The sequence below is a fragment of the Dasypus novemcinctus genome, chromosome 6 (genome assembly GCF_030445035.2).
Source record: "Dasypus novemcinctus isolate mDasNov1 chromosome 6, mDasNov1.1.hap2, whole genome shotgun sequence".
Lineage (NCBI taxonomy): Eukaryota > Metazoa > Chordata > Mammalia > Cingulata > Dasypodidae > Dasypus > Dasypus novemcinctus.
Window position 1 is genome coordinate 43,678,356 of NC_080678.1, and position 13,252 is coordinate 43,691,607.

General features: G+C 34.4%; 1 protein-coding gene across 1 annotated transcript in view; it reads right to left on the reverse strand.

Moving 5' to 3' along the window:
• Nucleotides 1–13,252, reverse strand: part of CC2D2B (coiled-coil and C2 domain containing 2B) — a 138,013-nt gene that overhangs the window by 70,613 nt on the left and 54,148 nt on the right. The window contains 6 exon segments of the mRNA XM_058298679.2: nucleotides 1,124–1,271; nucleotides 2,536–2,686; nucleotides 5,452–5,629; nucleotides 7,550–7,668; nucleotides 7,865–7,973; nucleotides 11,846–11,986. Of these exon segments, the coding sequence (XP_058154662.1) occupies nucleotides 1,124–1,271; nucleotides 2,536–2,686; nucleotides 5,452–5,629; nucleotides 7,550–7,668; nucleotides 7,865–7,973; nucleotides 11,846–11,986 (846 nt within the window).

Below are 13,252 nucleotides of genomic sequence, written 5' to 3' on the forward strand. Positions count from 1 at the left end.
TTCACAGAAAGCTTCTCTATACAATATAAAGTAGTCCTCTAAGCCATCTCTATCACACCATCCTATTTATTTTTTAATCATAGCACTTAATAGTACTTAAGAGTTCATTGTGTGATGTTTTGACTGATTTCCCCCCCTCACACTAGAACGCAATATCTGCAATAGCAGAGACCTATATATGTTTAAATACTGTATCCCCTGCATTCAGAATAGTGTCTGGCACATTTTAAGTACTTAATTAATGTTGAATAAATTCTAATTCCTTAATCTCTCCTTTTGTACTTATCAATTCATTTTTTCTACTTTCTTTTGGTTAATTTTATCAATTTTTTTTTTAGCCTGTTGGATGCCTGGCCCACTTAGCTAACTCTCATTTACCAACAAAAGCACTTAAGAATTTCCCTCTTAGTATGACTAACTGTATGCCATTGGTATTTATAGGCAGTGTTTTCATTGTTATTATCTTTAAACTAGCCTGTAACTTCAGTTTTGATTTCCTGTTTAATCCTGTTATTTATAGCAAGTCTACAAAATACACAGGGAGGGAAGAGGCTATCTTTTTATCATCATCCATTAATTTTTGAATGATGGAATTTATTTGGTTCTTTAAATTTACTATTTTTCTAAAACAGTACAAAATAAACTAGATTTATTATCATTTTTAGAGACTTACTGTACTAATTTCTATTAATCCCATTTGTGAATTTCATCTAGAAATTGAATCTCAACTCCTCTGGGAAATCCTAGGATTATATAAAATTTCTAGGATTTTCCTTCCAGCAGGCTGATAAAGCATAAATGATTCTTTGCTATTCCAAAATGACTGGGAGATATAAAGGTCCCAGAAATAAAATCCTTGGGACTCTTGGCCTTTGCCTACAAGTAAGAGAGCTGTCCCTTTCATAGACCATGGCTATAATCCTAAGCATCGAAGAGACATATAATACACTTATACACAAATTCACTTATTGCCTGAGAAGAGTGACTTAAATAAAAAGTAAATCATCATCCAGATAAATTAATTAATCTGACTGTTGCCTGTTTTTTGACTGTTACAGACACGGGTTTGGTGTGTTGGTATGCTGAGGACTGGCATTATTTTTCAAGTATAAAATGTTATTACCTGCAGTAGACAGTTCTTAATGACTGTGACATAGGTGTCAGAGGAACACCATTTTCATCTAAGGCCCAGGAGAGAGAATAGCTTAGTTTCCCTGATGTCAACAGACAAAGTTCTTCAGCTCCATTTCCCTCAAGAAGAAAGGGTACATCTGTTTATAAAAGGCATTAAAAACATCATTTTTTAACAAAGTGTGCCGTTTGAGAACATTGTAGATTTTTTCCTGATTTCTACTTGTGTATGACAACTGTGCCCTAGAACCATAAAGGAAGTTCTGCACTGACCTCATCCTACAGCTATCCTCATCCTCCCTCTAGGATACCTCAAGGTAGATGGCTTCAAACAGACTACAGAAATGGAAGTGAGTACGTTAAGATGGAACTGCTGTTTTCCTCTTCTTCTACTAGGAAGTTTAATTGTTTTAGATTTCTAGAAGTGGCTTCCAGCAAGAAAGGGACCATTGGCAGCAGAAAAAGAAGCAGACAAACTACTCCTGCTCCCCTTACCCTAGACTCCTTCAGAGGAGTCTCTTCCCCCTTTTCTCTCTCTCAATCTCAAGAGAGCTTAAGGACACTCCTTGAAACTTTGGCCAGTTCCTAGTGCTCCTTAATATTTTTGAACTTTGAGTCTTTTCTCCTAGCATCTCCACAACCCTATTTTCCTGCTTTTTTGGGACTTGAAGCAGTCTGCATTTCTCCCTCTTTATTTGCTCTTTTCAGGTTCTTTTGCCTACTTAATTTATTCTCTCTCCTCTTAATTGCTCACTTGTTCATACTCCCCTCCTTTCCACCAAACGGACACAAGCAGCTACAAAATCTTTAGGAAGGTGAAAGGGAAGGAATTCAGGGGAGAAGGAGAGAAATGGTAGTGTTCTCACAGAAATGCTATCTTAAATTTAATTGCATTAAGAGAAATAACATCAGTGGAAAAACAAGTAAAGAGAAATCTCTCTTCTTTTTTCCCTTCCTTTTTCCTTCCTTCTTTCCCTCTCCTCCTTTCTTGATCCCTTCCCTGTACAGTTGAAAAACTAATCAAACACCTCCTGGAGAACCCCTAGGCTTCAAGAAAAGAGAGAGCAAGCCGTCTATTCATTTAGGAACAAAGTTCATGTTCCAGAGAGCACACTTTCCTTGCTTCAGAGGACCAAGAAAAAGCACAGGTGCTAGATACAAACGTAAATTTTCCAAAGATCTGATTGAAGGCAAAGCTGAAGACAATCTAGTCTGAAAGGAGAGTTTAATTGATTTTTAACCTAATACTGTAACTACAGGATTCTTTTATTATTATTATTATTTTATTTTATTTATTGGGTTATTTGTCTACTGGATTCTTTACTCATGTAAATGACCCAGGCTCATTACGGATGTGATAGTTATGAAGGAAATAAGAGGGGATAAATTTTTTAATAAACTCACTGCTTCCTACTTCTCCATGTGCAGGCATGACCAGCTTATCACTGCTAAACTCTACATATTCCAAATCTGTTTTGCTTTTTGGCTCTGTGTTGTTAGGTAAAGGTAAATATAGTTTTGCCAGTAAGCATGTTCTTTTCCTTATTTCATAAATCTAAATATAAAAGAAATGGTTGGTAGCTCACTAAAAACAAAAAACAGGCAAAGAAAAACAAAATAAGGACCCTCTATAACATCTGTTTATAAAATGCATTTTATTCACTTTTTGAAATACTAGAAAGTAAAATAGATAATTGCTCTACAGCATTTCTGCCACATTTATGAGGAAAGCAGATAATCATATGTCCTTAAAGGTATAATGCCTTTTACTCGCTTCAAAGAAAATGAATACAAGGATTAAAAATACAGTTCTGAGAATATATGTACATATAACACAGTATCCTAATAACTTACCTTTGTGTAGCACTTTTAATGTTCTTTCAAATATTTTATCTCACTTAAACCTGATAAAAATTATAGGAAATAGGTATTATTCTTCCCATTTTATAAGTGAGGAAACGGATGCTTCGATGAAACTTTATTAATTTTTATTATAAACAATAAAAGCCCAGGTTAAATGGCTTAGTGGACAGGGAAATTCACTGGATCATGGAATCCAAAGACAGGCTGAATAACTAAACTATGGAGGAGGGAGGAAGAGTTCCCAGAAGAAGGGAGAAAGGAGGTATTAGGTACAGTCCTACAGATGAATAGGATATTAAATCCAGGCCTTCTGATTATGTACACACTGCTTTTTGCTAAAATCCCATGTAAGTTCACTTCCATAACTAAAAATATAATTTTTTCAATAAAAATTTTTATGTAACTATATCTATATACTGTGCTGTTAGTGCTTGGGGAAGCACAGTGACATGAGATCTAAGAACAAGAACATCAAGGGGAAATATTGCCCTTGAAAGATAAAAAAGAATGTGCCAATCAAAAGTATGGTTAATTAGCCAAAAAAGCATAGAAAATAGAAAGTCAGAGAGGCAAATGCTTTTTTCTAGTCACCGAAATAATGTCCTGGTGAGCATGAATTTAAGCCAACACACTGTCCTGCTAACAAAGGCATCCCTAATGTGGAAGCATTTGTAAGGATTATAGCCATTGAACTTTAAGTGTTCAGGTCTGTGAAAGAAATTTCTTATTGAAAGTTAGTAAACTGTCAAACTGTGATGGTTTAGAATTATGTACTCCCAAAAAACATGTTCTTAATCCATTCCTGTGGGTGTGAACCCATTGTAAATAGGACCTTCTGATAGGGTTACTTCAATTAAAGTGTGGGCCAAACGAAACAGGGTTGGTCTTAATCCTATTACTTGAGGTCTTATAGAGACCACAGAGAAAAAACAAAAAGTCACTTAGAGGAAAAGAAGCTCAAAAGAACCCAGAGGAGAAAGGAGAAGACACGATGTGTACTGCTCTGTGACAGAAAAGCCAAGAACTAAGGATCACTCCAGAATAACAAAGTCTTCAGGGAGAAGGCATCACCTTGCTTATAACTTGATTTTGGACTTCTCTCAAAATTCTGACTCTATTAGATTTCCATTGTTTAAGCCAACCCATTGTATGGTATTTGTTTTAGCAGGGGGGAAACTAAAACAACTAGAGAAAATGAACTGATAGATATATTCAAATGTTAAAGTGGCATTCTGATTTTACCTATCAGTCTTGTGAATTTGCTTAGGGTATGTAGATGCATTCTCAATGGACTGTCAAATCCAGTTTCTGAGACTGACGGGCTGGGGGGCAGACCCCAGACAGTGAATGTAGTGAAACAGATCATTTCATCCAGTGAGATCTCTCAGGAGACTATCAACACCACTGATGTGGCTATCAACACCACTGTGTGGCTAACAGGCAACATCTTCAAGTGTCAAGAACAAAAGTGGGCATTTTAAGTGGAAGACTCTCTTTCTCCCTGACTCTAGTTTGTTTGGATGGTGTGCTAAGTGATGGGATGATGAAGGACTCAAAATAAAATTTACCTTATTTTAGGGGACAGATTTTAAATTCCAGATGGCTGGATTAATACGTCACAATTTTCTTAGGTAAAATAGGAAGTATATTCAGCATATTTTTAAAGCAGAAATTTCAACTGAGGGACATTCTAAGATGCTAGGAATTTGACGGCATGAGTGAGTAAAATGAATAAAGCATCTGATGAGGGACAGAAAAAAAATTGTTTTAGGGATTATAAAAATAACAATAACTTTAATTTAGGTTTGTATGATAATCTTCTATCCTCACCCCCACCCCCAAATCTTTATTCCCTCCTAAATTTTTTAGCCTCAAGCTTAACCCCTATATTAATCATCAAGACTCCTTTACTGTCCATAATTCTTCTCCATTATCTTTTTGTCTTCTTTTAGTGCAGAGCTTCTTATGGTGGGGTCATTAGACAGGGATTGGGAGTCTGTTGTGTGTATGTCTTTTCATCAGAATCTTAAAGGGATCTAAACTCCAAATCAAGGTAAAAAAGAAAGAAAGCAAGAGACTGAAACCAGCAAATCAGGGCTAGGATAATTTGGAGAAAGCATAATAATAATAATGTTATTCATTATACTTTAAACAACCCTCTTCCACTTCACTCATGAAAGAACAGTATATTGCTTATACACTATTAGCAGGAATTATTAAAAAAACAGCCAGAGAGAATAGAAGTACTAGGTTCAACCACATATTAAATAATTTTGTATTTATAGCCTAAGTGACCACTAATTAATTTAAATATATTCATTATAAACATTTTGCCTAGCTATATAATCAGTCTTCTCCTAATATAAAAGATATTGTTTTTACATATCACAGTAGCTAATTTTTTAAAATTACATATGGTATAAAATAAAGATACAAAAGTAAATGACAATGGCATACCTCCAAACAAATTGTTTCAGGCCAATATATTAGCTGGATATTGAAAATTTGCTGAAACATGACTTTAAAATCAAACTGCAAGGAAGATACTGAAGTACAAGAAACCTGTTTGTCGTTGTACAGTATTTTAATATAATATTTACGCTTCTGAATTTTGATTCTCCTTTTTTGTTCATGCCTAAAAATTAAATAAACCTTTAAATGACCCCTTCAATGACACTTGAAATGAAAAAAAAATACAAATTGTTTTTCTTTTTGAAATGTACCTTAGCATGTTAAAAAAAAAAAAGATGATCATTTTAGAAGGCAAATAGTATCTTTATTTCAAATAACACTTGCCTGTATGTGGATAAAGCTTCTCCTACTCAGTCATATGTTTTTAAATAAATATGCTTACTCAAAAATAAAAAAGAAGTAAAAATCAGAACATTATAAATCAGTCAGTCATTTAGTGCTCCAACTTATCACTCAAAAGAGATTATAGCACATACCCTCCAGATGTCTTATAAGAGGACAGAAGTGAGGTATGTAGGAATAGGGGTAGGGATCTTGAATCAAGAATTGAAAATATATTCTAACTTTTAAAAGGCACACACACATACACACATACCAGGTTTTCAACAACCTCAAGCAAGTGGCTCTAAGGCTATAGACTTGCTGTATCCCTTTAAAAATCTCTGTAAATTCCCTTATGCTGTACACTCCTTTTTACCACAATAGTGGGGAAGCCATTGTTTCTCTGAACCCAAAAGATCAGAAAGGCAAGCTAGGTTACTTCCCTGAGGTTTCTATGGAAACCAATTATTGGGAATAAATGATCCACTGAGAGAGATGAAACTCCCAGAGACAATCATCCAGCCATCTATTCATTCAACCTACATTTACTAAATATATTCTCAGTCACATAGCAACTGACATAATTGCAGTGTAAAGCTTGACCATTTTCTTCAGAAGGTGCAAGACTAAGTACTAGGGTGAAACAAAATCCTCTTCACTTCCCCACCGTAATTGTCTTATGGGACCACTATCTACCTGCCCTGCAACTGCCCATCTTCCCTGTAACACTCTCAGAGCATAGCAGACAAAGATTACCTATTCTTCCTATCTCCTTGTTAGAGAAATATCTAAGTAAAATTTGCCATTTATGTTATCCTCTGAAAGTCGTTTTAACAATGAGCTCATGAGTCGATTGTGAAAATTTGTAATTCAGGATTATATTTATATACAGGAACTCTTACCTTTTCCTTACCCACAAGTGGTTTTATTTCTTTCTAACCTTTTAATCTTTATACTTGCCATTATTATTTTCTAAAGAATCAATTCTTAGAAAACTGGACCTTTTAAATTGATAATGAGAGCAATGCCACCAACACAATGCTAAATAATCCACATTCACAGTACTCAAAGATGGGTTGGTAGGAAGTATCCATTGGGTGGGATAGAAGTGATTAAAAAGTTAGAAATAGTTCAGTACATTTCAGTTCTCTGCACTGTCATATCCTCTTTAAGGAATATGTGAATCATAGGCTTAGTAGTTTGGAGAAATGGGGATGTATATGGTGTCTGGTTTTGCATTATAACTCAAAGAAGAGGTCACTACTAGAAAGGAATGAAGCTTATACTATCAAAGAAGAGAATTGTCCAGAGGGCCCTCTTGATAGGGAAGGGTCCTAAAACAAGAATGGGCAGCCTTATAACCTTATTTTTTTTATGGTGTCTTTATTTCCAATATATCTATACCAAAACATAAAACACTTCCCTAACAAAACAAAAAAGCCACCATTAATAACGGCTTAGTAGTGAATATTTTATGAGCTCTATAGCCAAACGACACTGGTCAATATTCCACCTTGGTCATGTATTAGATGTGTGACCCTGGGCAACTTAACCTTCCTTAAGCATCAATTCCTTCAATTGTAAGATGAGGTTGATACCAAACTCCACAGAGCTCTGGTGACAATTAAATATGAACATGTATTAAAAAAACACCAACATAGTATCTGGCATAAGATACACAATCAAGAACTCTAACATTATTAAAAATAATAAAATTAATAGACAATATATAATGAAGAAATAATTCTTTAAAAATGCTTACAGTGAACACCTGCATAAATTTGTTACTTCTGCAGTGAAAGAAATTTGAGGCATCAAGGTAATTGGCTTTATTCCTTTAGTATCTGTTTCTTCAAGTTCTGAAGCTAAATATGAGAGGGCCTAGAAACCAAAAAGTAAGTGCATATTTTACAATGTATGGTCATAGTTTTGGACAACTATTCTTAAAATTAAACTTTCATTTCTCTTGTCATATTGTTGGGTAACTGTTACAAAGACCAAGATTTCCTGTTCTACCAAATAATGAATTATTATAAGTAGTAAAGATGAATTGGATTTTATTTTGCAATACAAATACCTCCTGTTTTTCCCCATTCTTTAATCTTTTTCCTTCAGTTTTCTTCTCACTATGAGACATTTCTGACAGTTCTTCTTGTTTTTGTTCATCACATTTATTCATTTTTATCCTAATTAATAATAAATGAAATATTTAAAGCAGAAATAATGGAGGTATTTGACAGTTGTTAAAGGTCTTGTCAAAACACACCCATGCATATGCACACACATACACACAAAAAACAATCTTTTAGAACAAATAATTTTATATCCTAAGGACATGATATGATAAACTTATAAAAAAAAGAAATTTCATAAGCATAAACTTGCCCTCAGTTTTTATAGATGTCTCCATATCCAGTAACTTTACCATTAAGGTTGATAGCTCTTTCAAAGGGCAAAAAGAAACCATTACTCTGGTGAGAATAAACAAATCACATTTATACTGCTTGCTGTTTACACATTAGTACTACTACCAAGACTACTACTAGCCAACTCTTATATAGTACTTACTAAATACATGCCAGACAATGTTGTAAGTACTTTACACATATTAACTTGTTTAATTTTCACAACAACCCTATGAAGTACTATTATTTTTCCTCTTTTATTAGGAGTACAACAAACAACAGTTATCTGGAACAATTTAAGAAAATAATTGGTTTGGAAGTTGAGTTTTCCTATAGGTTCGTTTCAGTGCAAAGTTTGTTTTGTTTTTAATTTCAATCATTTATGAAAAAAGTCATTTAATAAATTATTGTGTGCTATGGTGGGAAAGTAAAATGGCACAACCACTTTAGAAAAACAACCTGGAAATTCCTTAAAATGTTAAGTACAGAGTTACTAAAATGACCCAGCTATTCCACTACTAGATATATATCTAAGAGAAATGAAAATATTTGTCTACTAAAAACTCATACACAAATGTACATAACAGCGTTACTCATAATAGCCAAAAAAGGTAGACACAACCAAACTGTCCATCAAGTGATGATTGGTTAAGTAAAATGTGGTATATCCATACAATGGAATATTTGACAATAAAGTGAATGAAATTCTGATACATGCTATAACACAGATGAATCTTGAAAACATCACGCTGAGTGAAAGAAGCCAGACACAAAAGACCACACATATGTCCAGAACAGGTAAATCCATAAAGACAAAAAGTAAATTACTAATTATCAGGGACTGTGTGAAGGGCTAATGGGCACATAGTTTCTTTCTGGGGTGACTAAAATGTTCCAATTAGATTTTAGTGATAGTTGCACAACTCTGTAAATACTAAAAACCATTGATCTGTACACTTTAAATGTGTGAACTGTATAGTATGTAAATTATATCTCAATAAAGCTGTTTTTAAAAATAAGTTTTTTGTCTTCTGAAATAGAATATAGGGAACTTAGTGTGGATGTTACCTGTATCAACCTGAAAACAGATTACCTAAGTTGAAAATTCAGCCCCATTACCGATACTACAGAATTTGGGCAAGTTACTTAAGTATTCTATGACTCAATTTTCTCATCTGAAAATTCAGTTGTTGTGAGGATTAAATGCACTAATGCATGGAAAGTGCTCAGTCCACTGCTTGGAGTATAACAAATACTCAATGAATATTATTTTTTTATTATTTTTGTTTTGATTTAATAAATTCAATGACTGTAAGTTCTTTAAAATTACAGCTTTCAAGCTTTCTTGTATAGTAAAATCTATCTAGGGAGCTTTTAAAAAAATCTTAATGTACAGACCATATAACAAAGCAATTAATTCAGAAGTAATTTTTAAGGTTTTCCAGGTGATGTTAATGCACAGCAACTTTTAGAATCAATGCTTTAATACTCAGAATACACCATCACCACCCCTCCTCTGGTGTTTTCATTTGTTTGTTTTTGGTGATTGAGGCAGTGATCTTTCTATTCTGGGACGAGCGGGTTGTGGATTTTCATATTTGTATAACTTGCACTTTCTCTTTTTAAAAGCATATTTGAAAGCAATCTGAATCTCCTCTAGGTATGCAGGCACCTAACAGAGAACACAGGTGAAGAAAACATAGAAGAATCTGGACTCTCTGTGCTGTGTACAAGTGCTGTCATTTGGGTTCAATAGGCAGGAAGCAAGGTCTGTAGCTAGTTACCCGGCCAGTTTCTGTAAGCTCAAGCTGTGTTGCTAACACTGACAAGAAGAATTTGTTGCCTGAATAAGAAGACAGGGCTGTATCTTCAACCTCCTGCTACCTTACCCTGCACACTTCATAAGATAGTACAAAATTGTTCCTAAAGTGGTATCCAATTTTGCTTTCCCACCACAATGAATGAGAGTTCCTCTTGCTCTACATCCTTGTCAGCATGTTACTGTCTTTTCTTCCTTCTCTTTCTTTCCTTTTTTTTTTTTTAATTTTTAGTATGTAGTGGTATCTCATTGTGGTTTAATTGTTCATTTCCCTAATGACATGACATAATGTTGAACATCTTTTTACCTCTGTGAAGGATCTGTTAAAAATCTTTTGCCCAGGGAAGCAGACTTGGCCCAGTGGTTAGGGCGTCCATCTACCACATGGGAGGTCTGCAGTTCAAACCCCGGACCTCCTTGACCCGTGTGGAGCTGGCCCATGCACAGCGCTGATGTGCGCAAGGAGTGCCCTGACAACGCAGGGGTGTCCCTCGCGTAGGGGAGCACCACGCGCAAAAGGAGTGCACCCCATAAGGAGAGCCGCCCAGAGTGAAAGAAAGTACAGCCTGCCTCAGAATGGCACCACCCACACGGAGAGCTGAAACAACAAGATGACGCAACAAAAGGAAACAGATTCCCATGCCGCTGACAACAACAGAAGCGGACAAAGAAGCAGCAGCAGCAAATAGACACAAAAAACAGACAACCGGGGCAGGGGCTGGGTGGGAAGGGGAGAGAAATAAATAAATAAAATAAATCTTAAAAAAAAATCTTTTGCCCATTTTTAAATTGGATTGTCTTCTTAAGTTGATAGAATTGTTTATATAGTCAAGACAAAAGTCTTCCAGGGGTCCTCCAACTAACATTAACCTCCCTAGGCTACTCGTTTCAGCCACAATCACATCCACAAATCAATAGTATTTGTTACACTCATAATGTGTTACTATCAAGTCAAGTCATCAAGACAGCTGGAAGATAACACAGGGAATGTATAACAGTGATTCTGGTGACAGATGAGGATTGTGGTTAATAATATAAATAAAGGAATGTTCTTTTTACAAGGTGTTAAGAATATGGTGATACATGGGAAAAATATAAGTAATTTATAGACTACTGTTAACAATATTGTAATGTTTTTGTAGCAAAAGCAAAGAAGGTACTATATTAATGCTAAAGGTAAAAAAAGAATAAGGGATTTGGTTTTGTGAGATATGAATATGATTAAGCATCTTTTCTCTTCATTTTTTTTTCATTAATAAGGATACTTTGACTACATTATTTAACTAATCTGTGTTCAGCTGTGTGTCTTTCAGAACACTGGAGGAACAAGTGAGTTTGCTGTTGGAATCAGGTGAGATAAAAAGTGCCAGGACAGAACTTTTTTGGGAGTGGTGCTTTCATAACTTGTTGAGCTGCTTTTTGTTTGTTACTTTTTTAAAATTTGAAATAAAGTTAAAAAGAAAAAGAAAAAGATCAGTTCTTAAAAAATATACAAAAGTAAGGATTAAAGGACTATAAGCAAGACAAAGCAAAAGAATTGTGCTTCTTTTGCAGACTAGGGACAATGAAATGTTTAGCTACAATTTTCCTCATTTAAACATGAAAAAATATTCACATAGAACAAGCACTCTTACAAATAACTGATGGGTGATAAACACACCCCAAAGTTTGACTAAAGCAAAACAAAAACTGAAAATTTTAAGATACAAATATTCTGTTAACTAATTTAAATAGTTGTCTAGCTTCTGAATTTTCACCCAGTTACTGTGAATTCCCAGTTATTTATGGGCATTTTCTCAGGAAACATTTAAGAGCAAATAGAGCACCCACTCACCTCTGAAACTGTAACTTTATAGAGGTGCTTGTAAACCCTTGCCGTTGTCGAAGAGATTTAATCTGTTTCCAAGTCTGTAATATACTATGGAGTAAGGAGAGGTCCTTTCCCCTTTCTAAGTCATACAGCTGTTTTGTATTACTACAACAATAATGATAAATTTAAAAAAATATATTGCACTAACTTTTCCGAACACCCACCTCATTTTTTTTTTCCGTTTTATCCACAACTTGATACAGAGACTGAAATTCTACCACTAGAGATTCATTCCTTTATGACTTACATGTTTTTCACTATTCAAAAGTACCCTATAAAATGCAAATGCTTCTGAGGAAGGAAACTGCAAGACTCTAAAGTAACAGTCCTCAAAGAGAGAAGAGGGATACTGGAAGGAAGGAACAATGAAAGAGCTATACTGTTTAAAAAGATGCTTATTCTATGTTACTTTCTGGACACCTTATATTACAATGACAAGTTACAATAATTGATTTTCTAACGTTAAACCATCCTGGCATTCTTGGAATTAACCCAACTAGATCATGATAAATTATTTGATAAAGTTCTGTTTAGCATATTTGTATTTATGTTCATGAATGAAATTGGGTCATAATATTACTTTATTGTACTTGTTCTTGTCCAGTTTTAATTCAAGTATAATTATTATCTAAAAAAAAGTGGAGAACATGGCCACTTTTTTCTCTCCAAAGAGTTTGAGGATACAGAAGTTATTTTAAAATCAAAGGTTCTCAAACTATATTGTGCACCAGAATCACCTGAAGGGCTTATTAAATACAGATTATTGGCCCCACACTCAGAGTTTCTGATTCAGTAGGTCCCTGGAGGACCTGATTATTTGCAGTTGCTGATACTGCAGGTCTAAGAACCACTCTTTGAGAACCAGTGATTTAAATGTTTTAAAGATCTCAAATGAAGACATCTGAGCCTCAGGTTCTCTTTGCAGAAAGGTTTCAACCTTCTGATATGATTTATTTAATAATTACTGATTACTTAGGGTATTTTTTCTTCTTTTCTTGGATTTATTAGTTGGATTTTTGTAGGGATTTGTCAGTTTCATACAAAGTCTACATTCAATGGCATAAAGCATACAACATCTACAGTGATGTCTCCTTTTCTTCCCTGATATGATATATTTTGCCATTTCTCTTTTTTCTTAGTCAGCCTTGCCATTGCCAGAATTTAATTTCTATCAAATGTTTAGTTTTGTTGGATCTCTCTATTATATCTCAGTAATTTCTGTTCTTCTCTTTATTTCATTATTCCTATTTTTTTCTAACTTCTTAAGGAGGATGCTTAGTTCATTAATTTTCAACCTTTCTTCTTCTCTAATACATGCATTTAAATCAACAAAATGTCCTCTAAGAACTAATTTAGCTGAATCCCACACAT